A 26,789-nucleotide genomic window follows, 5' to 3' on the forward strand; every position below is an offset into this window, starting at 1 on the left:
TGCCTCATGAAAAATATCACGAACGGGCTGATGGAATTAGGATATGCTGGTACAATTGAATAAATGCCGACAGACAACTTTGTTCGTTCGAAATAGTGGGCTCTATTTGCGTTGATAAAATCAATTATGTGAGAAATTGCGGTGGAGATCTCTTTATGAGCAATTATTGATAAACTAACGATCATTTCGAAGTAAACTTTGAGTCACGCGATGATATGTTGTGTGGTCCCACTACGACTCGGGAAACCATGCAGTTTGAGGCTACAGATAAAATAAATTAGGAATTTAACAGGGTGATGACTGCACGTGATGAGCTTGGTGCTCCTTTCCAAAACATATAGAGGGTCTTATTCTGGTGACATAATGGTCGATGTGGCTGTTATCCATAATAATCTCATAATGTAGGTAGCCTACACGCAGCTGCCGAGCAGTTGGCAAAAGTGGGCACATTTGCTATGTAACACAACAGTTTGACAAAACCATCAATATAATTGAAAATGAAAACCCAGTGAACTTTTATTTTTCATTCGGTACATGGACATTTTACAATAAACGTTAATTTTATGTCCACTACTTCATTACGCACAGGCTTTTATCCGCAATAAATCATTTTCATGGAAACACATCTCTGGTAGGAAAATGCGCATACTATTTTATGCAGATTTTAGAAGTTTCGCATTAAAATCTGTCGCAAATTGGATGGAAACCTACCTTGACTAAAAATACGTTTTTACAATGGATCAATTGCATCTCCGATTGTAAAACGTCTTCTCTTCGTAGTCCTAGATATGGTTTTTGAAATACCTGTAATTAAATGCAAACATCAGAAAAATACTCGCAGGCACAGTTTAAGTTTCGGACATTAGTTTTATAACAATATATTGAACAAAGTATTGCACAAACAGAAATAAACCAAATAGTTCAGGTTGAACAGTATGAATTTTATTGCAATTACTTTACATTTGCAGTCATGTCTGATATAAAACCATTTAAAACCAAGACTTTGTGGAAGAATTAAGTTAGTGTGCAAATTCTTCTCTATGTTCTACTGTCAAGCGACCCAGAAAGAAAGCAGTCTTGTGACTGCCTGGAGCAGTGTTGCAGAATTGGAATGCATGGGTACATTCTATGTTGAATAAATGGACAAAGAGGATATATATATGCTATGCAAATGTCTCTAGATGTAGCTGTAAATAAATATCAATAATATCCAGCAAGTTACATTAATGTGCATTTCGGACACTTGACACAGATGACATCATGCTGTGACGTTGTCATAACGGTCATCACTGGACATAATCGCTACTCCACTTGACGGATTCCCTTTGCCTCCTCCACTTTCCGCAGGCTCTCATCCCACTGGGTGAACTGCTTGGACAGCAGGAACATCTGCCAAAGAGGTCACGGTTCAAAGAATTTGGTGGGCTGGGCAGTTCATTCCATTAGCACAGACTAGACATTTCTCAGAGTTCAACATGACTTGACAGAAAACACAATCTAGGTAATTACTTTTAGCAACCACTCACGCTTATTCATCTGACCGAGTAGGTCAGGAGACAAGACAGCCAATGTACTTGACAGTTTCACTAGCTAACCTCAGATATATTTTCCTCTGGCTTGATCAGTGTTATTTATTCATTTCAATAATTCCATTATTTGCTATTATAATGAAGGAAAGGTACCATTTTGTTATACTCCTCAAACAGCTTCTTCACCTCTAGGGACTGGGCCTCAGTTTGGTCCTTTGGGAAAATGACAAGAATGGTGTCACTAAGATAAGCTAGATTGACTTTTGTGAATTACAGTGTCTTGTGAGGAAGACAAAAATCAAGAAAAGAGAGGGGGGGGGGGGGTTCATACCTGCTCTTTGATGTGAATCTGAGACAAACGCTGTAGCTTGGTGGCATGCTCTGGCACATCTGTGAATAAGAACTTTACAATGAGTTGCATTCAACTTAACAAACACTATTTAATCTATCATCACTTCACACAGACCATATTGTAATGGTACTTAAATTCCCTCGCACTGACCTCTGATGTAGTTGCTGTCCAATAGTGGCTGGAGGTTGCTGACCTGCTCCAGAAGTGTGGCCTGGGAAAGGAGGAAGTCTTCCTCTGTGGGGAGAAGCAAGTGCATGAATTTGAGAGTGGAGGCACATATCCATATGCCGGAGGCCTACTCAATCACCATGATGCAGGACCAAATTTGGCAACATCTACTCACATTTTAAATGAAAAACTCTTACCAGCAAGGATGAATTCCAGCTTCATGGCATCAGGAACAGTGATGTGGTCAGTGAACTGAGGGTTCAGATACTTCAGCAGATCCTCAACTGTACAGAGAACAAAAGGTTGTAGAATATATACTAGTTACTATGTGGGAAATATAATCACAATTTACCTTCCTTTGTGATTGTCCTGGTAATAATGTGTCCCATCCAAGTCACACAGTTGTGTTGTCTAAGATGTCACTCACTCTTTTTGTGTAGAATCTTCACTCGTTCCCTCTTATTTGCAGTGTTTGTAAGGGCGGCCTGAATTCTGGAGAGGGAATCCGCGCACTAAGGAACAGAGTGCATTAGATGATAAAGTAAAAAGCAAAACTTGTGAAAATAAACCGTGTTATTGCCGTGCTGGCATTAAAATATTGGATTGTAGCGAACTTAGTCGGAATGCCCTGGCATAGCTGTTCTTCACACATTTCCCATAATATTGATGTCTAAGCATTGATTGTATAAAGACAGTAGGTGTTCAAAAAGGGCGTTCGCTAGCTAGCCAAAGCTAGCAGCCAATTGAATCACTATTCTGCATTTTTAATATAAAATATTGTCAAACCTTCACGGGTTTCCCTCCCTTGTTCCTTTTTTCACCGTATATACGACTTTCCAGCGTCTCAAGACGCGTTTCGAGGTTATCAACTTCAAATTTCCTATCCATTCTTGATTCAGGGAGCACAACAAATGGATACGGATCGTTGTAATGACGTCCAACAGGCGACGACGCACAATTATTGCGTCATAGCAAAAAAATCTACGGATCGTGAAAGGCGCCATATTTGTTGTCCTTAAAGAAAATTTCAGTGGTTTGCAAGCTGTAAATGAAACTACCAATAACTACAAAATTACTTATCGATTGCTAGGCGAATCAAAATTGTCGTCACTAACCAACAACTTTATAGGTAATCTTTGCACTGAATACAACCATCTCGACATGATTATTGTAATACACTACAATGAACGCTGGATGCCACTCTATACTGCAGGTTACACCTCGTCGGGGAAAGGGGGATTTCCTTGCTTTTTTTCCTTGATAGACGAATGACAACACCACCACGGCCCTCTTCCTTAATCGCTGCTGGTTACAAACGCTCTAGAAAAGTAAGATGTTGTTCATCATTTGTCTCAACTTTTAGTAATGATCTGCTCCTTGTCCTACCACTTGTTTAGGGGAAACTTTCAAATGTGCCCACAGCCTCGCTACTATTCCTGCCGGTGCCAGTGAGGCTAGGTAGCGTACGCACCTATCTAGCTGGCTAGCTAGCAAGTCAATACATAATAATTTGTATGTAAATCGTTGCAAAGTAACTAATACAGCATTGCTTAATTAACTATGTTAAATGTAATCTTATTCCTCACCACCAGTGAAGTCGTGGCTAGTTAGTTACAGTATCTAGCTAACTAGCACGTTGTATTTCTCCACTAGCCTAACGCTGGCTGGTTGAAGTTGTGTTCACAAACTGTGGTAAGATCTTTGCAGAGCTGTGATTGACTGGTTCAAAAGAGCGCTTGATTGACACGTTCTGTAGAGAGCTTTCGAATGTTACCATTCTGGTGTACTCTCTCATATGAGACTGACTGTCATTGGTGCAAAATCTGGAGTTCAAACAACAACGGTCACTCATAGACGGTCACTGCCACTCATAGACAGATAATTATAGTTTTAGCCATGTTGTGAGGTTATGCAGGGTTGGTTTACAATGACATCGTTTACAAACAACCAAGTAAAACAAGCTCATATTTTGTGTTCGGGTGTGGTAGGACAGTTAACAATTAAACTCTTCAAGAATCAATGGGTATATAACATTCATTTAAAAGTCCCAAAATGAATGTACCAATCCAAGACTGACCCTTTAATCTGTTGATGACAGGTAGTTTGTAGCTAGAGAATACTTCCTTTATGTGCCACTGGGAGCGACGGGAGGATGGCAGATGACAAGGACGTGCTGCGAGATGTTTGGTTTGGTCGGATTCCGACCTGCTTCACACTTTACCAGGATGAGATCACAGAGAGAGAGGCCGAACCCTTCTATGTAAGTGTGACATGCAGACTAGTACTATATATAAATAAATAACAACAATTAAACTGATGTGGCTTTGCCGGACAATGCCAGTGGAGGCTGCTGAGGGGAGGATGGCTCATAATAATGACTGTAACAGAGCCAATAGAATGGCTTCAAACACTTGGAAACCATGTATTTGAAGCCATTCCATGAGCCTGTTCTCCCCAATTAAGGTGCAACCAACCTCCTGTGCAATGGACATGGCATTTGTGACATAGATCTAGCTAATTCAGGTCACACACATGACTACTGAGCCGGGAACCTGCGGGAACCTAGATTGAGCCCCTCACTTCTCCCCCTCTCTGCTGTTCTCTCCTTAGCTCCTCCTGCCAAGGATGAGCTACTTGACTCTGGTCACAGACAAGGTGAAAAAGCACTTCCTGAAGGTCATGAAGGCCGAGGACATAGAGGAGATGTGGTTTGATTTCGAGGGAACCTCACTCAAATGGTGGGTGAGCTTTAAATTAGGACTGCGAGCGCTATGTGTGTTGTCAGTTATTTACTTGTTTTAAGAACTACTAGTGAATATAATGGTTAGAATTCCCTGTGCCCCTCCATAGAAACAAGTGTCCGAGCACAGCAGTAGAGTAAAGTTAATATTTTAGAGATCACAATTAAGCATATCAACTCGCCTCCTATCATCATCAATGAGGAGACTACATACTAATTAACTGCAGTCTTACATTTCAGGCACCAGGTGGCAGCCCAACACAAGCGTTGGACATGAGTCCTAATCTTAAAGTGACATACACATTTAACTCAGACCTTTGGGTAAATAAGGCGTTGATTTAAATTATTTTCTCTAAAACGTATTAAGCGGTTACTTAAGATCCAGCCCAAGGTGAAGGAGAGGATAACTCATTATGATTCAGAGTTGGACAAGAATGAAGCTCTGCTGACATGTTTTCTCAACTGCTATGTTTATTCATTGCAGGCACTATCCAATCGGATTACTGTTTGACCTGCATGCCTCCAACACTGCCCTGCCCTGGAGCATCACTGTGCACTTTAAGGTACAACACAGAATTTGTTTTGCAGCAAGTTAACATAGTGCATATGGAGCAGCAACAATATTTGCTCCTCCAAATGTAGAATCCTCCAGATGCTGGCCTGTATATAGCAGGGGTTGGAACCAAAATCATTTTTCAATCGTTTCGTTCTGAACAGAACCGCTTTTTTCCCTGTTTCGTTCCACTGTTCCGACCTGAAAAATAAAGTTCTTAACCGGTTCAAACCAAAAAAAAGTACAGGTTTATTTCGTTCCTTTCTGTTCCTTTTTTAACCTGTGAAATATATACACTGCTCAAAAAAATAAAGGGAACACTTAAACAACACAATGTAACTCCAAGTCAATCACACTTCTGTGAAATCAAACTGTCCACTTAGGAAGCAACACTGATTGACAATAAATTTCACATGCTGTTGTGCAAATGGAATAGACAACAGGTGGAAATTATAAGCAATTAGCAAGACACCCCCAATAAAGGAGTGGTTCTGCAGGTGATAACCACAGACCACTTCTCAGTTCCTATGCTTCCTGGCTGATGTTTTGGTCACTTTTGAATGCTGGTGGTGCTTTCACTCTAGTGGTAGCATGAGACGGAGTCTACAACCCACACAAGTGGCTCAGGTAGTGCAGCTCATCCAGGATGGCACATCAATGCGAGATGTGGCAAGAAGGTTTGCTGTGTCTGTCAGCGTAGTGTCCAGAGCATGGAGGTGCTACCAGGAGACAGGCCAGTGGAGAAGGAGAAGTGGAGGCCGTAGGAGGGCAACAGCCCAGCAGCAGGACCGCTATCTCCGCCTTTGTGCAAGGAGGAGCAGGAGGAGCACTGCCAGAGCCCTGCAAAATTACCTCTAGCAGGCCACAAATGTGCATGTGTCTGCTCAAATGGTCAGAAACAGACTCCATGAGGGTGGTATGAGGGCCCGACGTCCACAGGTGGGGGTTGTGCTTACAGCCCAACACCGTGCAGGACGTTTGGCATTTGCCAGAGAATACCAAGATTGGCAAATTTGCCACTGGCGCCCTGTGCTCTTCACAGATGAAAGCAGGTTCACACTGAGCACGTGACAGATGTGACAGAGTCTGGAGACGCCGTGGAGAACGTTCTGCTGCCTGGAACATCCTCCAGCATGACCGGTTTGGCGGTGGGTCAGTTATGGTGTGGGGTGGCATTTCTTTGGGGGGCCGCACAGCCCTCCATGTGCTCGCCAGAGGTAGCCTGACTGCCATTAGGTACTTAGATGAGATCCTCAGACCCCTTGTGAGACCATATGCTGGTGCGGTTGGCCCTGGGTTCCTCCTAATGCAAGACAATGCTAGACCTCATGTGGCTGGAGTGTGTCAGCAGTTCCTGCAAGAGGAAGGCATTGATGCTATGAACTGGCCCACCCGTTCCCCAGACCTGAATCCAATTGAGCACATCTGGGACATCATGTCTCGCTTCATCCACCAACGCCACGTTGCACCACAGACTGTCCAGGAGTTGGCGGATGCTTTAGTCCAGGTCTGGGAGGAGATCCCTCAGGAGACCATCCGTCACCTCATCAGGAGCATGCCCAGGCGTTGTAGGGAGGTCATACAGGCACGTGGAGGCCACACACACTACTGAGCCTCATTTTGACTTGTTTTAAGGACATTACATCAAAGTTGGATCATCCTGTAGTGTGGTTTTCCACTTTAATTTTGAGTGTGACTCCAAATCCAGACCTCCATGGGTTGATAAAATTGATTTCCATTGATAATTTTGGTGTGATTTTGTTGCCAGCACATTCAACTATGTAAAGAAAAAAGTATTTAATAAGAATATTTCATTCATTCAGATCTAGGATGTGTTATTTTAGTGTTCCTTTTATTTTTTTGAGCAGTGTATATTTTTAACATTTTGCTCATTAAATTACTTCACCAATCAGTGCGACAAGCTAGTTTACATGCATGATGGACAGATGAGTGTAGCCTATGGCGCAAGATGTGACAAACATTTTGAGGGTGTGGAGAGAGCGAGAGACGGTTGAGGAGGAGGCGTGAAGCGCTGGGCATCTTGTTATGACATGCATTATATGAATTAGGTTCACAGAATTATACCTAGGAGGAGCGTCTTTTATGGAGGAACTTTGAATGTCCTTTGAGCTAGCTATCTAACAAGCTTGAGATAGCAAGTTAACAAGCTTGTGTGCAGAGCGGCACCAGAATTTAAAACACATCTTACCTTTTTGTAGTTAATAAATCCAATGTGAAACATAATAACTAGGCCTATAGTATCCTTAACTAGCTTTGAAAAAGTTTACACATTGTTCTCTTGCTAATTAAAAATCTCTCTCCCTATCTTCTGAATCAAGCTTGTAACGTCAGTACAGCCTATGCTGCAGAGGGGGAGGGGCAGGTAGCCTAAACACGCACAGGCAAAGATTTTCAGCTTCCAGGTAGACACTGGAATACGGTTCTGAGTGACAGAGTGAGGGCCTTGTTGTGTTTTGTAGTGGGACTAGAACAAAATGCCTGGAACTTATAATAATTACGTTATTAACCTGGTTCCCATGCTTTTAAAATTATGTGTCTGTTCCCGAAACAGAATGGATCACTTTTGTTCCTTGAAAAATGTTATTTTCCGGTTTTCAGTTATTTTCCCTGAACCGGTTCCAACCCGTGGTATACAGTGCTAAAAATCTAGAGGTCAACCGATTATGATTTTTCAATGACGATACTGATTATTGGAGGACCAAAAAAACTGATACCGATTTAATCGGCCGTTTTTTTTTTTATGTATACATTTTTCATTATTTTATATATATTTATTTTATTTATATTAGTATACATATATATTTTCTATATATGTGTGTAATAATGATAATTACAACAATACTGAAATACTGAATAAAATATACTTGTGTATTGATTTGAAGAAAGACATTGATGTTTATGGTTAGGTACATTGGTGCAACGACAGTGCTTTTTTCGCGTATGCGCTTGTTAAATCATCACCCGATTGGCAAAGTAGGCTGTGATTCGATGATAAATTAACAGGCACCGCATTGATTATTTGCAATGCAGGACAACCATGTGTAGTTAACTAGTGGTTATGTTAAGATTGATTGTTTTTTACAAGATACGTTTTATGCTAGCTAGCAACTTACCTTGGCTCCTTGCTGCACTCGCATAACAGGTGGTCAGCCTGCCACGCAGTTTCCTCGTGGAGTACAATGTAATCGGCGTCCAAAAATGCTGATTACCGATTTTTATGAAATCTTGAAATCGGCCCTAATTAATCGACCATACCGATTAATCGGTCAACCTCTATAAAAAGCAGTCCTGCCTGTGTGGTTTCTCTGAGGTAGAATTTCCCAGAGCGTGACCTGCTCCACTGCCCCTCTAACTCTGTGATTGAGGCCCACTTCATGTCCAGCATCAAGGAGGCGGATGCCCTCAAACACAAGAGCCAGGTCATCAACGACATGCAGAAGAAAGACCACAAGCAGCTGTGGATGGGCCTGCAGAATGGTGAGGGCCCCACACACACACACACACACACACACACACACGTAAGTATTGACTTTGGGACTCTGTACCCTTATTTTGCCCCTCTACTCAACAACTTACATACCCCCAAGCCAACCAGTCAAAACCACGCCACCCACACTCTCTGAACATTGTCTTTGCCTCAGCTGCAAAGTTTTTTTTCTCTTCTCACTTACCAAAATATACTATTTTGGAGGCTTCCATAACCAAAACAGAGAGAGAAAGAGACAGTTACAACTCCACCCAGAAGAGAAAACACATCTGAAATATTTCAAAAGCTAAAATTGTGTGAAAGTGAGATACAGGGGAGGGGAGTTAGAAACCAGGACAGGTTACCAGGGTTTCAGAAGCCTCGTAGAGCTGGTTTAAAAACATAAAAGGAGATGGGGACAGTTTGTATGTAAATGTAGTTGTGTTGTGTTCCTCAGATAAGTTTGACCAGTTCTGGGCCATGAACCGTAAGCTGATGGAATACCCCACAGAGGAGGGAGGCTTTCGCTACATCCCCTTCAGGATATACCTGGTAAATGGGCTAATACATGCCATGTCGACATCACAGCCAGTGTGACCTGCAGTGTGGCATCACTGGTATTGTTAATAGATGATGCAAAAAATACGTCAGGTCACAAATACGGCAATGCATAGTCATGAAAGAATACTCTTTTACCATCTGGTAAGCAAATAGAACACGATAGTGCATTTAGGAATATGAGAAAGCATTAAGTGAATATGGAAATCAGAGTAAGAATGGAAAAAAATACACAGTACACAAAAATAAAATGTTACAACTGAAATGTGCTGCACAAACTGCTTATCAACACATTCATTAATGAATTGTCACTCCACTGCCTGGTATTATGACGATGCAGTGTAGTACCTGAACTGTCCCGTAGATGGTGCTGTATGACGGACTAGTAAGGCGCTTCATGAATAGGATACCGCCCAAGTCCTATGGCTTAAAGTGGGCTGCTGTTAAGCAACTTTTAAATTGTTAGTAAGCTTGTAATTTATTGTGATCCAGTGACAGAAACAACCCAAGTGCTCAGTTGCAAAATATTTCCTGGAGATATTCAGTGAATAACTTTTTCCCCCAAAATTGTATTTTGTTAAACTCCTTTGATAACAGCAGATAAATCAAACAACCCTCATATTTTCCCAGAGATCACCCACCCATTAAACTCCAAATGTGTTAGCCTAATGTTTTTTCTGATCGTGTGCTTGGCGAGCGATTCGTTTGACAAGTTTATAGTTGGATGTGGGCAACTCAAATGAAGTGTGCCCAAACCGTGGGATGCAGGCGGGCACAGGTGAATTCCTAAGGGGGATCCCGCCATCCGTGACTCAGATGAAATTCCCTCAAAAAGATGAATAAGCACCAGTGTCTCTCCCTGAAGGTCTGGAAAACATTAGGCCGTGTTTATCCCATAGTGTAGGAAAACTGCGTGGGGACACTGTGCGCCAGCAACAGGCATGATTTACCCAAGACTGCGTTCAATAAGCCCTCGGATCAGCTCGACTGTTATATAGCTTTGCCTACCTTTTTCCATAGTATTTGAGGCCATCTCTTCTCAACAAGAATAAACAAATGAAGGCATGTTTGAACGAGTTAGTTGTGAAGGGGTTCTAGTGATATATTGCTGAATATAGATTGATGTGGACATTTCTCCATGGGAATCCGAGTAGGTTGTCAGAGCTTTGCTGCTGTGTTATAACAGATGTCAGCCTTTATGCCCATAAAATCTCTCATCAATGTGTTAACTGGAATGTTACAATCATAAATCTATTCAAAATTAAAGGCGACCAAACAGAACAATAAAATATATCATTCAAGTGTTGACTAAAACATTATAAAATGTCTTGGCCTATATTGACTTAGTTAGTAAAGGAAACAAAATGTTACCACAAACTGAGATGATGAATATATTTTGCCACTTCCAGGAAAATGTGATGTGATGCCTAGTCTTCAATTATAATATTGTGAATTCCTTCACGTGGATATATGGCTATCATAAACAAATACATGCAAAATTAAACAAAAGCTTGGTACAAATTAGCTTTGGGACACAACGTTGGGAGTCTTTGTATTGGTTGGACAATACACAGACTCCCGATGTTGTCCCAAAACTAGGTACATATGGAACTCATTTCACACTTCAACAAAGTGTTTTTTATTTTGCCTATAATAAAATGGTCCAACACAATAATAAAACAGTGGTTGTAAAACCACAGAGGCATTGTGTACTCCAAAGTTAACTGAACCAACGGCGGACAAAGCTGTCCCGCGTCCGAATGCAGTAGTCATCATCAATGACTATATTTCAACCGGCAGGCCCCCCTCTGACGACAAATTGCGGCCTTTAGTGTAAATAACATGTTCTGCTTTTGATGCAGACAGAATTAATGACAATATTGACTCTAAATAACAGAGCACTCACTTCCGCTAGACTGTGCTCCTTTTTGAAAAGGGAAGAGATTTCGAGGGGATGGATTTATCTGTGTCTATGCGTGTGCGTCCTAGAGCGCCATTGTGCGCGCTTGGTGATTGCACGCGCCAGTGTTATTCGGACGCCTGTTTCCAGTTCCAAACGTGACGCCACTGTGTTACAAAGTGTCAAAGCCACTAAATCTGAAATGAAAATCCCACTGGGCAAAAACTGGTTGAATCAACTTTGTTTCCACGTCATTTTAACCCAAAAGATCAATGTGATGACGTTGAATCAACGTGGAAAACTGATTGGATTTGCAAAAAGTAATTAACGTAAGGGCATCCAATTCCATGAGAGGTAGCCTACATGTATACTGTAAATTACATGGTGCCTCAGTGGTTGAGGAAAATGAGAACTCCAAAAAATCTCCTTGGAATTTTTATTTACCAGTGGAAGGTCTTGGGCTCAGTGAGAAAAGTGCCAATGCTTTCTCTCCAACTGACTCACTCAGTGAGGGGGATTTGATTATCTGGGCCGGGTTACCCCGGTGGGAGGAGTTTGCACCGGGCTCCCGGGAGTGAGCCAGGTCCCCCGTTCAAAGCCTACGGTAAAGTTGGCTCAAAACAAAAGTGACGTAGCCAAGACCAGATTAAATTAAGCACGTGGAGTAACTGCCTTCCAAACGAAATCTAGTTTGAAAATTCAAACATATATTTTATGGGAAAGAGATGTTTCTAGACGATGCACTATGCTGCCTTGTTGACAACATGACCGAGCGGCGCACATCACCTTTCCATTTGAGAAGGGCACTCCTCCCTCACCGCTTTTTCCCATTCATGTCACGGGCCAATAATAATAATAATTATTATATTGATTGACGTTTGTGCACCTCAGCCACCAGTTTACTGTCAATTAGTCGGATGGAATCCACACGGGCAATTAGGCTATGGGTTGAGTCCCCTTGCTTGCTTCAGTCAAGGAGAGCGAGTCTCTTTTCCCCCGACCTCTCATCGTTGGAGAGTTAATGACGCATCGCTCTTGGGTGTCGCCAGGTGGTACTCTGCTAGCTCTGGTGTCACACGAACTGAAAAGAAAGTGTCACTGTCCAAGAGTATCGCGCTTCTCTCCAGGATCAATGGCTCCCTCTTTGTATGGTACCCGGGTCAATTATTCATGGCGGTTTTTAAAAATGCAACGAAGTAGCTGTCACTTATCGCACTCTCTCCACTCCAGCTCCCGGCATAATCCCGCACAAACTCTGCGATTCCTGTCAGTGAGTCACTCTTTCTGGTAACCCAAGAGCCAGCTTCGCGCCTTTGGAGCCACCTTCCCTACCATGCGCCCGGCGGTGTTAGTTACAGCTCCGTTACCCAAACCCTCCCGTTGCCGGTTTCCTTTTCACAGCTCCCATGATTAGTTGCTATTGTGTGTCTGACTCGCCGTTTGTCACCTCAGAGGCCCCTGGTTTCCCTGAACTGATAGACAAACTGGTTTCTCAGAACTGGTAGCAACACGATCGCCGGTGTCCGTGTGCGAACACCTGATCTTCTGGACCATATCCAGCGAGCGCCACCTTTCTCATTGCCCTCAGATCAGAGACTGGGTGGCAAGCACCACTTTTTATATTTTACTAGATGTGTCTGTAGGTGGACTCTTGTCTTCAATAGGTCGTTATCAATTAAACGTCTCAAAACGGTGCAGAGCGTTTGATTTGGCTGCTGGGGGGGGCAAGGAGACCACTAAAACCATTGACAACTGCATGCCATTTTCAAGGGATTGTTAAAACGTTATATATTTTTAGATTTAATATCATCAATCACCTCTAGAAAAGAATAGTCAGAACTACACATTTTAGATTATTCCATACAAAAAAATAGCTCTATCATCAGAGTTAAACAGCAAGTAACGTGCTTTTCATGATCACTAAACATCAATCATTTCAGATGTGTGAGGGTAGCCTATCCATTTGAAATGGAACTAGCTAGCTAAGCAAACAACATGCATTTACAGTGGGGTAAAACAGTATTTAGTCAGCCACCAATTGTGCAAGTTCTCCCACTTAAAAAGATGAGAGAGGCCTGTAATTTTCATCATAGGTACACTTCAACTATGACAGACAAAATGAGAAAAAAAATCCAGAAAATCATATTGTAGGATTTGTAATGAATTTATTTGCAAATTATGGTGGAAAATAAGTATTTGGTCAATAACAAAAGTTTATCTCAATACTTTGTTATATACCCTTTGTTGGCAATGCACAAGGTTTTCACACACTGTTACTGGTATTTTGGCCCATTCCTCCATGCAGATCTCCTCTAGAGCAGTGATGTTTTGGGGCTGTTGCTGGGCAACACGGACTTTCAACTCCGTCCAAAGATTTTCTATGGAGTTGAGATCTAGAGACTGGCTAGGCCACTCCAGGACCTTGAAATGCTTCTTACGAAGCCACTCCTTCGTTGCCCGGGCGGTGTGTTTGGGATCATTGTCATGCTTGAAGACCCAGCCACGTTTCATCTTCAATGCCCTTGCTGATGGAAGCAGGTTTTCACTCAAAATCTCACGATACATGACCCCATTCATTCTTTCCTTTACACGGATCAGTCGTCCTGGTCCCTTTGCAGAAAAACAGCCCCAAAGCATGATGTTTCCACCCCCAAGCTTCACAGTAGGTATGGTGTTCTTTGGATGCAACTCAGCATTCTTTGTCCTCCAAACACGACGAGTTGAGTTTTTACCAAAAAGTTATATTTTGGTTTCATCTGACCATATGACATTCTCCCAATCTTCTTCTGGATCATCCAAATGCTCTCTAGCAAACTTCAAACGGGCCTGGACATGTACTGGCTTAAGCAGGGGGACACGTCTGGCACTGCAGGATTTGAGTCCCTTGCTCACCGTTCTTGTGATCATTTTGACCCCACGGGGTGAGATCTTGCGTGGAGCCCCAGATCGAGGGAGATTATCAGTGGTCTTGTATGTCTTCCATTTCCTGCTGCTTACCTATTGCAGATTCAGTCTTCCCAGCCTGGTGCAGGTCTACAATTTTGTTTCTGGTGTCCTTTGACAGCTCTTTGGTCTTGGCCATAGCGGAGTTTGGAGTGTGAGTGTTTGAGATTGTGGACAGGTGACTTTTATACTGATAACAAGTTCAAACAGGTGCCATTAATACAGGTAACGAGTGGAGGACAGAGGAGCCTCTTAAAGAAGAAGTTACAGGTCTGTGAGAGCCAGAAATCTTGCTTGTTTGTAGGTGACCAAATACTTATTTTTCACCATAATTTGCAAATAAATTCATTAAAAATCCTACAATGTGGGGCCTCCCGGGTGGCGCAGTGGTTAAGGGCGCTGTACTGCATCGCCAGCTGTGCCATCAGAGTCCCTGGGTTCGCGCCCAGGCTCTGTCGTAACCGGCCGCGACCGGGAGGTCCGTGGGGCGACGCACAATTGGCCTAGCGTGCACGGTGTTTCCTCCGGCGCATTGGTGCGGCTGGCTTCCGGGTTGGATGTGCGCTGTGTTAAAAAGCAGTGCTGCTTGGTTGGGAGGACGCATGACTTTCAACCTTCGTCTCTCCCGAGCCCGTACGGGAGTTGTAGCGATGAGACAAGATAGTAGCTACTACAACAATTGGATACCACGAAATTGGGGAGAAAAAGGGGTAAAAAAATATATTACAAAATTAAAATAATAATAATATTTTTATTTTTTTTAATTAAAAATCCTACAATGTAGGTTCTGGATTTTTTTTCTTCTCATTTTGTCTGTCATAGTTGAAGTGTACCTATGATGAAAATTACAGGCCTCTCATCTTTTTAAGTGGGAGAACTTGCACAATTGGTGGCTGACTAAATACTTTTTTGCCCCACTGTATCTGGTTTTATCAGAGACTAGGCTTTTGGAAAGGGCTTGACATCGGCAAGTCCTCGTGCTGGTCAAGTTGTCAGTCGGACTACTGTCATCAATATTATAGATGGCAAGCAAATATAGCCATTTAGTTTATCTACTGAAAGTTATTAGCCATATTGACGTAATCTGTTATTAGCTAGCTAGCCAATTTTTTTTTTTATATATATATTTTTTTTTACCTCTGTCATGTCTGTCAGCAGCAATCATAATTAAACAATTAAATTAATGAAACAATGTTAGCTAACTTCACTAGATAGGTCTACGCTGCAGTTGAAAATTATGTTTAGCCAACTGGACTAAGGTTTTACTGGTAGCTTGTAAAGTAAACATCAGCTAACAGTACATCTGCAAATGCACCCTTCTGTTGTTTGACAGGCAGAGCCCGCAAAGGATGGGAAAATTAACCTAAGCCACTTACACTTGTCAGGTATAGTTCACTTTCACTTTATATCACTCAAATGTCCAATTAATGGCAGCCAATATTGAGATATCATGAGGTTACCCTCACATATCTGAAATGACACGATCAACAGATGTTTACTGATCACGAAAAGCATGCAGTTACTTGCTGTGTAACTCTGATGATGGAGCTAAATGTGCACACTTGTTTTGTATGGAGCAATTTGTAGCTCTGACTATGTTCTTAAAGAGGTGCTGATATTAAAATCAAATAGTTATAACATTTAACAATCTCTTGAAAACAGCACAATGGTTTTAGCGAAGCTGTGGGTTTCCTTGCCCCCCAGCAGCCAAATTGAACGTATTGTGACGTTTTATTGATAATGACCTATAAGCCATTACAATGAGCTCATCCTCTGATTTCACCTCACCAGCCTCCCCTGTATTGCACCTAACTTTTATCACTGGAGTAGCCTGTGATTGAATCATCAGACTTTGGCTCTTTTAGTGGCATATTCATTTGGGGCGCAGTTCCCGAGGGCTTGGGTCTGCGCCAGAAATAATCCAGTCATGACTTGTAGCCTAGAATAAGCACTTCATTTTATTATTTTGCATTAGGGCTATTGTGTGGCTTTGTCAAGCTATTGCATAAAAGTACTTGAGTAATTAATTAAGTAACTTATTGCAAACAGGATGCATGTTTTGGAATATTATTTTTCTGTACAGACTTCCTTCTTTTCACTCTGTCATTTAGGTTAGTATTGTGGAGTAACTACAATGTTGTTGATCCATCCTCAATTTTCTCCTATCCCAGCCATTAAACTCTAACTGTTTTAAAGTCACCATTGGCCTCATAGTGAAATCCCTGAGCTGTTTCCTTCCTCTCTGGCAACTGAGTTGGGAAGGACTCCTGTATCTTTGTAGTGACTGGGTGTATTGATACACCATCCAATCCTAATTAATAACTTCACCAGGCTCAAAAGGATATTCAGTGTCACCTTGTTTTATTTGAACCCATCTACCAATAGGTGTCCTACTTTGCAAGGCATTGGAAAACCTCCTTGGTCTTTCTGGTTGGATCTGTGCTTGAATTCACTACTCAACTGAGGGACCTTACAGATAATTGTATGTGTGGGGTACAGAGATGGAGTAATCAATTTAAAAATCATGTTTAACACTATTATTGCACACATTAATTCCATGCAACTTATTATGTGACTTTTTAAGCACATTTTTACTCCTGAATGTATTTAGTCTTGCCATAACAAAGGGGTTGAATAATTATTTACTCAAGACATTACAGCTTTTCATTTTTGATTAATTTGTTAAAAATTATAAAAACAAAATTCGACTTGGATATTGTGGGATATTGCGTGTAGATCACAGGCACACAATCTCAATTTAATCCATTTTAAATTCAGGCTGTAACATAATGAAATGTGGGGGGAAATCAAGGGGTGTGAATACTTCCCGGAGGCACTGTATGTCATTTATTTGTCATGCTCTGATTCCTCTCCCCTCTCTCCGTGTAGACAATGAGTGACAGACCGTTCATCCAGAAGTTGTTTCGCCCCATCTCGCCCGACGGCCACACACACACGCTTGGGGACCTGCTGAAGGAGGTGTACCCCGTGGCTATACCCAACGATGGTACTTACCTACTCATAGACATTGCACAACACTAATTACACTTGTACTACATACACTTCTTAAACACACACACACACACACACACACACACACAGTCCCACAAGAGAAAGCAGACCTGTTTCTTCCTCACTGTGCTATCAAAGGGTGCTCTGCATCTCACAGGAAGCCAGATAATAAAAGACATCAGACATGTAGGTCTATTTTATTTACACAGTAAAAGAGGACTTCGAGATCAGTGCTCAGAGATAAAACACACGAGAGGGTCGAGGAGGGAAAATAGTTGCCCTCATGTGAAAGAGTGAAAAGCGGGGGAAGAAAATACATAGTGGAATGAGGAGCGGCGCTACATGTAGAGAAGAGGGAGCGCTGGAGAGCGAGGCAGCCTAAACAGGTAGTGTCTGGAGGGCTGTGCAGAGGAAGTAGATAAGCAGACAATGGAGCTGTGAGACAGAGGACCTGCAGGAGAATCACCTGCATGGTGTAATGCAACACTACAATTACTACTGCTCTGTCTGCCTGCCGGCCTTTATCTCTTTCGCTCTCTGTCTGCCTCCCTCACATGTCTTTCTCTTTCTCGTTCCTTCTCTCCCACTCTCTCTTGCTTTATCAAGAATCACTATATTTTCTTTTCATCCCCTTCCTGTACTTACATAATCTCTTTTCTCAATTCCTTCTCTGCTCTCCTCTGAGGATGGTGGTGGCTTGGCTTGATAAAGGTGAAAGTGCTGCTTTGTCTCCCGTCGTTTGTTGTGTTTCCCTCTCTTCCTCGCTGGGGAGATGGGTGTGTGATAGCGGAGGATTCTAGCTGTGTGTTTGGATTAGAGGGACAGGGGGGGGTACTCAGGCAGCCTAATGGCGGCATTGTTCACAGACGTATTCTTGGGACCCGATTCCTTGTGAGGACCTATCGGATAAGGACGTCTCAGCACCCAACATTTTTAAACATTCCCCTCTGTTTTGTCTGGAAGCCTTAATGGTCCTTCAAGCACCCCGAAACCCATCAAACTGAACTAACCCAACGAAACATGTAACCAGGGGTTATATTAACTGGGGATTCCCAGCATATGGCAGCGTGATACTCAGATGAGTCGTACTGTTACCGGACCGGACCGATGTTCTTCCACCCACGCAGGAAAATCGAACATCAACATCTTATTCTGATTAGCAGTCGGTTGGTCGGCTTTGACATCTGCGAACGCTTTGTTTTGACCAAGGTATTAGACATGGTTTGACTGGGTTAGATACAGACAGGAGAGATATGTCTGAACAGTAACACGTTTCTCCCCATGTATGACGCAGGACAAATTCAATTGAACAAGTCTCAGAAAGAGTTGCCTTGGCGGGTCGAAGCCTTCCGAGAATTCCCCCGTCATGTCCTTTACAGATGTGACATGTTTCTTATGAAGAAAAACAGGTTTTGTGGTGGTATTTCTAATAAGTGAAGAATGCAGAAATCCCCCCCGACTGACAAGCCCACGCGCCAACAATACTCGCCTACACACCACTCTTATTGATTTTACTCATTCATGGTACAGCCCACAGAACAAAGGAGTGAAACTATTGGCCAATCCGCCCACACAGAACACCACAGTCAGAATCAATGGCGAATCCAGTCTCTTCTCATCAAACGGGCTGTCTCACTGTTCAGAGAGTGGGGGTGTTCTGGGTTTCAGTGGTTGGTTTGATATGAGGGACGGTGGGTGTGTGAGGTGTTGCTAGGTGTTGAGTAGGGGGAGGCAGAAATGAGACAGAGGTCTCCAAGTCAATACCTTATGGTCTGTTTATTGTATACCTGCAAACTCCATTTCCCTGTTCTTTCTTTTAAATGCAGTTGAGTATATTCATGAAAAAACAAACTAACTTGCTGAAGGAAATTACTCTTATGAGACATCACAAGACATATGTTTTTCAGGTCTAGAGAGATGTATTGATAGATTTATACCTGTCAGTTCCCCCTAACACACATATTTCTTATTGGCCTACCAGTGTGTTGGTTGAGTTCTGGTGTAACTGTTTAGTATTGGCTGGCCTCCCTGCAGGGAAGAATGGGGTTGTGGCCTTCTTAAATTGGACTCGGCTATACTTAAGTAACAAAACATGTCTTGACTGTTAGTCACTGCAATACTCAACCGCAGTGTGTGTGCAAATTTGTCAACTTTTATTTTTATTCAAACTATGGTGGTCAATATTCCTCTTTGGAAATAAGTTGCTATGGAGTTATACATTGCTATAGTGTTTGGGATTGGGGTCAATAAAGTTATGTGTTTTGATTAATGCCATTAACATTAATCAAACGCAACTGTATTGGCCCCAATCCCAAAACACCATAGTAATGTATAACAGCCATGCATGCATCCCAAATTGCACCCTATTCCCTAAATAGTGCACGACTTGTGACAAGTGCCCATAGGACTCTGGTCAAAAGTAGTGCACTATGAAGGAAATGGGGTTCCATTTGGAACGTAATGGCTCACAGCAGCACAGTGTGATTCAGATGTGAAAACATCAGTCAGTCTTCCTAAGACCTGATATTATGTCACATTCCAGAAAAACCTAGGTGATATCCCACGCCTTCTGGCCACCATATAGAAGGATCCATGGAAAATACGCAATATAATTCTATCTAGAGGACTCAAGATCCTTCCACTATGACACAGCGCTTTCACAACGTTTCAGAGGAGAGATACAGATTAATCACATTGGTCTCCGCCCTCTGAAAAAGACATGACAACCATAAGAGGGCCTACCAGACCATACATTCTGTGTGCAGATATTCAAGCTGTGCATATTTGGGATGAATTTCCCTTGTGTCATAGTGAGAGTGTCAGGGGAGCGCCCCTCCTCCCCCACATGCGCCCAATGCTGTCACCAGGGGCACAGTATGTGGAAGAGAGAGGGAAAGTGTTATTGCAGTATGAATGTTAGTACTTGTGAGTGTATTGATCGTACACACACACTACCACCACCATGCTTGACCGTTGGTGTGAGATTCTTACTGTGGAATGCAGTGTTTGATTTTCGCCCTATCATAATGGGACCCATCTCATCCAAAAAGTTGACTCAAGCCTGTCAAAAAGCACCTGGAAGAGCCTGGATGATCATCAAGACTCTTGGAAGAATGTTCTATAGACAGATGAGTCAAAGGTAGAACACTGCATTCCACAGTAAGAACCTTACACCAATAGTCAAGCATGGGGTTGGTAGTGTGATGGTTTGGGGATGCTTTGCTGCTTCGGGACCTGGACGACTTGCCTTAATTAGAAGGAACCATGAATTCTGGTCTGTGTCAGACCAGAAGAATGTCAGGCCATCCTTCGATGAGCTGAAGCGCAGCTGGGTCATGCAGCAAGACAATGATCCAAAACACACAATCAAGTCGACATGGAAATGGCTAAAAAGCAACTCATTTGAATTTTTGGAATGTTCTAGTCAAAGTCCAGACCTAATAATCCCAATTGAGATGATGTGGCAGGACTTGAAATGAGCAGTTCATACTTGAAAACCCCACAAATGTCGCTGAGTTAAAGCAGTTCTGCATGCAAGAGTGGGCAAAAATTCCTTCACAGCGATGAGAGAGACTGATCAACAACTACAGGAAGTATTTGGTCACGCACATCACGCACTAGCGACTCCAGGTACACAGTGTTTCCTCCGACACATTGGTGCGGCTGGCTTCCGGGTTGGATTCGCGCTGTGTTAAGAGGCAGTGCGGCTTGGTTGGGTTGTGTTTCGGAGAACGCATGGCTTTCGACCTTCGTCTCTCCCGAGCCCGTACGGGACTTGTAGCGATGAGACAAGATACTAACAATTGGATACCACGAAATTGTGGAGAAAAGGTAGTAGAAAAAATAATATTTTTTTTAAAAATGCAAAAATAGAGAGAATTAGAAACTTTTTCACGGCACTGTATATCCATACTGTATACCAGTCTGCAGGTGGTGGGTGTGCCTGAGGAGCTTCTTACTAACCCTGGATTCTTCACTCGATTGTAACGGTTGTTCAGATATTACGTGTACATGCAACAGTATGCATCTTTTGGTACCGTATAAGGAGAAACGGTCAGTGTATGTGTGTGTAGTCATATAGACACTGAGCTCCAACATGACTTGGCTACTGCCCCCTCTAGTGTTTTGACCCCGCCCTTCCCCTCAGTGCTCTGATATGAGTGGGTGAAAGGTTGTGACCTGGGGCCCAGTGTCTCTGAGTGGGTGGGGCTACTGTTGCTTTGAGTAAAACCAGTAACTTACAGACATCAATGTACACACATACAACATATGTCCATTGAGACTTACTCACACCCATTCAGATACGTTTACCTGCTGGCAATCTTTCACGCATGCAGATTATCATACTAACTCACACTTACACACAAACACACACGTGCACACCTCGTCGGGCCATCAGAGTGAGTGAGGCTCATTTGTCTTGCTATGTGACCTGTGGTCAGTCCCAGGGTCAGGCCTGGTCACTGTGATTGATTAATCTGTCTGTCGCTAGCCGAGAGGCTTCGGTCATTCTGAGGTGAGAGGGACAACTTAAACACACTCACTTAACTATCGCTTGCACACAGACACACATACTCCCACAATATAATCAATGACTAGTGATGTTTAAAGAATATCCTAGCATTTCTGTTTGTAGGAATATAAATATATGGATTCCGACACACAGTCAAAAGGATTTTTAAGTTGAAGCTCATTCTCATACTCCATCCCTCTCCCTCCATGTCTCCCTTCTCTCTCTCTCCTTATACAGACGAGTCCAAGCGTTACCAGGTGGTGATCCATGGGATTGAGCCCCTGCTGGAGACCCCGTTGCAGTGGCTGAGTGAGCACCTCAGTCACCCTGATAACTTCCTCCACATCAGCGTCATACCCGCGCCTAGCGACTGACACCTCTGGCAAAGTTTGGTAACACCCGGCAACTGGGAAAGTTGCAAACTCCGAACGGACTCTTCAGAGAGCAGGAAAACCCACGTGACTGGGGGGGACGAAGAGTGACGCAATCGCAGTGTGACGTCATCTCATTCAACTTGTCCCAAAAGGGAGCCCACCAGGAGAAAATGTACCATTTTCTGTTTTCCATCTCTTTTCCTCTCCTCCTTCGCACTCCGTCTCTTTTGGACCTTTACCTGTTTGGGGAAAGTTGTTCCGCCCCAAATGTGGAAGGCCAAACTGAAAGAGTGCTCATCTGTTTAAAAAGAGAGGCAGGGAGATTCCGCTTACCACCTCCTCTCTCCTCTTCCTCCTCCTAGGGAAAAAGAGAGGGCCCAGACATGCCTAGTGGGACCCTCTACAAACAGAATTTGCCTTAGTTTTCCCGAGTCACATCATGAGCTACACTGCTGGACGTTCATAAAGTCACACTGAGTTTACACACTTGTACTGTATGCCACTGAGGAGTGAAAGGGGATTTTTAAAGACGCTTCACTTCTTCATTCTTTGTCTCTCGCTCTCTGTCTGTCTGTATATTCTCTATCTTCCTCTCACTGTATTTCCTGTTTCTTTCTTCTCTCTCTTCCTCCCTCCCCCTCTTTCTCTCTCGTGTCATTTACTGCCGACGCTCTCTCATCTCCATAGCTAATTATCTTATTGGAATTCCTCCTGCTACTAATGAGACCGCTAAACTTCTGTCTCCATGCCAAGCCTTGGGGTTGTGTGAGTGTGTGTTGTAATTGGAGACATAATTTAAAGTCTCCTAGAGGGGACATGGAGGGGGTGAGGAAGGTGTGAAGAGTCCGAATGGAATCCTGTCTGTCTTCTCTCTTGCGTGTCTCGTGTCAAAGGGAGATGGGGCCAGACATGTAATTTGGAGTGTGTTGTTAGTCGAAGGGGAGGGAAACTTGTGATGTCACACCTGTCTAAGCACGTCAGGCTTCCTCATTCGCCGCCTAGGAGGATGGGATAGGGGAGTTTACAGCTCTGAGTCAGGGCTGGGCTCGACGTGGGGTACTGTCTGAGGGGTAGGCATGTGCATACGTGTGTGTATGTACATGTGTGTATGGGTACTTTTTGCACATTTTGTTGTTACAAAGTGGGATTCAGATGGATTTCATTATCATTGTTGGTCAATGATCTACACAAAACACTCTTATGTGGAAGAAAAATTGTAACATTAACAAAATACAAAAAAATGTAACACTACGTATTCTCATCCCTGAGACTACATGTTAGAAAAACCTTTGGCAGTGATTACAGAGTATTTTTGGCTAAGTCTATAAGAGCTTTGCACACCTGGATTATACAATATTTGCCCATTAAAAAGTCTTCAAGCTCTGTCAAGTTGGTTGTTGATCATTGCTAGAAAGCCATTTTTATGTCTTGCCATATATTTTCAAGTAGATTTAAGTCAAAACTGTAACTAGGCCACTCAGGAACATTCACTGTCTTCTTGGTAAGCAGCTCCAGTGTAGATTTGGCCTTATGTTGTAGGTTATTGTCCGACTGAAAGGTGAATTTGTCTCCCAGTGTCTGTTGGAAAGAACACTGAATCAGGTTTTGCCTGTGCTTACAGCTTAGCTGTATTCCGTTTCTTTTTATCCTAAACTCCCTAGTCCTTGCCAATGACAAGCAAACCCATAACATGATGCAGCCACCACCATGCTTGAAAATATGGAGATTGGTACTCAGTAATGTGTTGTATTAGATTTGCCCCGAACATAACACTTTTTCTATTCAGGACAAAAAGTTTCTTTGCCACATTTTTTGCAGTATTACTTTAGTGCCTTGTTGTAAACAGGATGCATGTTTTGGAAAATATTAATTCTGTACAGGCTTCCTTCTTTTCACTTTGTCATTTAGGTTAGTATTGTGGAGTAACTACAATGTTGTTGATCCATCCTCAGTTTTCTCCTATCACTACCATTAAACTCTGTAACTGTTTTTAAATCACCATTGGCCTCATGGGGAAATCCCTGAGCAGTTTCCTTCCTCTCCGGCAACTGACTTGGGAAGGACGCCTGTATCTTTGTAGTGACTGGGTGTATTGATATACCATCCAAAGTCTAATTAATAACTTCACCATTCTCAAAGGGATATTCTGTGTCTACCAATCGATGCCCTTCTTTGCGAGGCATTGAAAAACCTCCCGGGTCTTTGTAGTTGAATCTGTGCTTAAAATGTCCTAATCGATTGAGGGAACTTACAGATAAATATGGGGTAAATAGATAGGAGTAGTCATTCAAAAATCATGTTAACCACTATTATTGAACACAGAATGAGTCCATGCAATTTATGTGATTTGTTAAGCACATTTTAACTTCTGAACTTATTTAGGCTTGCCATGACAAAGGGGTTGAATATTTATGGACTCAAAACATTTCAGCTTTTCATTTTTTACATTTTCTATTCCACTTTAACATTATGGGTTATTGTGTCTGTGACACAACATCTCAATTTAATAACAAAATGTGGAAAAAGTAAAGGGATGTGAAGTGTGTGTGTGTGTGTGTGTGTGTGTGTGTGTGTGACTGCACACAGCGGACACATACTTTTGACTCAGTCACAAAGACACAAGCCAATGATGAAAAGCGGAGCTAGACTCTCATCTTGCTGACACACTTGTCTTGTTGGGATTTCCCAGTTAACCTATTGGATTGAGTTGCTCAATACTGACTGCTCTGGCTGCATCTCTATTGCAGAGCCTTTAAATATCTCTGTTGCAGAGCCTGCAATATCTATAGCATGTGTATACTGCCATTCCTCAGATCTCCAAGCCCTTGGTAGCATGTATCGCAACTCACCCAAAGTGATCCTCAGCAACCATTTATTATTCATTACAATGGGGAAGTACAGGTAACTGCCACAATAAAGGAAACACCAACATAAAGTGTCTTAATAGGGTGTTGGGCCACCAGAACAGCTTCAGTGCACTTTGGCATGGATTCTAGAAGTGTCTGGAACTTTATTGGAGGAATGCAACACCATTATTTTACGTGAAATTCCATAATTAGGTGTGTTGTTGGTGGTGGTGGAAAATGCTGTCTCATGTGCAGTTACAGAACTCCCATAAGTGTTCTTTAAACCCCCTATGCTTCTTTGAGACCGCTCTCAGTCTCTGAGATTTGGTTAATTTAGCAGACACTCTTTTTCAGTTATCTTCTAGCCATGGTAGCCAAAATAATGGGCAACTGCATTTTTCTACATGACCCTGAGCATGACGGGATGTTAATTGCTTAATAAACTCAGGAACCACACCTGTGTGGAAGCGCCTGCTTTCGATATACTTTGTATCCCTCATTTACACGTGTTTCCTTTATTTTGGGAGTTACCTGTATGTGGGACACAATGTCTGACCCCAGTTTTCCAATTGCCTTTCTGCTCCCCAGGTCATCACTTAGTTCATCCTGTTGTGTAGTTCATCCCTGGCCATTAGAAATCAGACCGTGATGCGTCCATTAAGGCTGAGGTGGTAACGAAAGGTCAGAGGTCACTAAGCAGGTCACTGGGCATGCTCTGTACTTAGGCGGTGTGATGATTGACGTGTGTTTTTTGCTGTTACCATCAACAACAACCCCAAATGCTCCCCCAATGTATTCCAACAATAGCCAAACCCTTACTGTCCTTAGTCATTGGCACTAGATTCCGCGAAACCGAGTTCACACAAAAACACACACACATTTGTTTGTGTTTAACACGTTACAGGGGTCTGAGAGCAGTCAGAGGGTATCAGACACACATGAGAGTGATTAGTAATTTAGAGGAATCCATGACTGTTCCCTCCATGCTGCATCCCCCGCGGGATAGAGAGCGAGATTAGGGAGAAAGAGAGGATGAGAGTGCATAGGCTGTCAATGGGCCTTTTCTCGGCACAAGCTCACTCGGGGGGTGGGGGGGGGGTTCTGCTCTATATTTCTACATTTGTACTCTGAGCTTATTTACAAATACTGTAGTTTTCCTTCCACCACACACACACACTAGTCGATATGCAAACAAGAGTTCTGAGATACATTTCCGTTCCTCTGCTGTTTGACTTTTCTCCCTTTACTTTCTCTTGGTGATTGCGATCATACTTACAGCACAGGTACAAACAGAACCATCCAGTCAGTGGAAACGTTACTAATTAAATATTTATTGATTTAACGAATGCTATCTTTAACTCTCAGGTCTTACCTGGATTCAGAGTTGTTCTCACTGTTAACTCTGCAACAAACAACAAAAATGTGCATTATTTTTCCATTTTTTTATTTATTTTCTTTCTCTCCATATACACTATTTTGCAGTGGCTTGCTTTTCTTTCATTTGCTACTTACTGCAATGATTACAATGCTGTAAAAAAAACGTTGTGTAGAATTAACATTGAATTAAAAAATAAAATTGTTTTCTACTGTAGTTCTGAGCTATGCCGGTGTCTTTGTTCCTGTTCTGGTTTGCATTATCATTGAATGTGGATGTTATGTGTCTCTTATTTCTACATCTAGGCTTTCATATAGAAGTAAAAACACTTAACCTGGGAGATTTCTCTTCGTCATGTATTTGTGTTTATTTGAGGTTCAGGGGGTGGTAAAGGTGGATACAAAATATTTTCTGAAAATTGTAAGCCCGTTTCTGAATG

At 42.6% G+C, this 26,789-nt stretch overlaps 2 protein-coding genes across 2 annotated transcripts; one reads left to right on the forward strand and one right to left on the reverse strand.

Annotated features, from left to right (window-relative positions):
* Positions 1–847: 847 nt before the first annotated feature.
* LOC139392149 (dynactin subunit 3-like) lies at positions 848–2,995 on the reverse strand. The gene is made up of 7 exons (XM_071139886.1): positions 2,836–2,995; positions 2,477–2,561; positions 2,247–2,333; positions 2,032–2,115; positions 1,861–1,919; positions 1,683–1,742; positions 848–1,389 (listed from the first exon to the last, which is right to left on the reverse strand). The coding sequence occupies exons 1-7, from the start codon at positions 2,935–2,937 to the stop codon at positions 1,303–1,305; spliced, it is 564 nt and encodes a 187-aa protein (XP_070995987.1). The 5' UTR covers positions 2,938–2,995; the 3' UTR covers positions 848–1,302.
* A 267-nt stretch (positions 2,996–3,262) lies between these two features.
* Positions 3,263–26,566, forward strand: LOC139392151 (autophagy protein 5-like). Its single transcript, XM_071139902.1, has 8 exons — positions 3,263–3,377; positions 4,148–4,309; positions 4,660–4,787; positions 5,274–5,352; positions 8,678–8,840; positions 9,287–9,381; positions 17,120–17,237; positions 21,993–26,566. Exons 2-8 carry the CDS (start codon positions 4,202–4,204, stop codon positions 22,127–22,129), a joined length of 828 nt encoding a protein of 275 aa, XP_070996003.1. The 5' UTR covers positions 3,263–3,377; positions 4,148–4,201; the 3' UTR covers positions 22,130–26,566.
* Positions 26,567–26,789: the final 223 nt, after the last annotated feature.

This window comes from Oncorhynchus clarkii, chromosome 3 (genome assembly GCF_045791955.1).
Source record: "Oncorhynchus clarkii lewisi isolate Uvic-CL-2024 chromosome 3, UVic_Ocla_1.0, whole genome shotgun sequence".
NCBI lineage: Eukaryota > Metazoa > Chordata > Actinopteri > Salmoniformes > Salmonidae > Oncorhynchus > Oncorhynchus clarkii.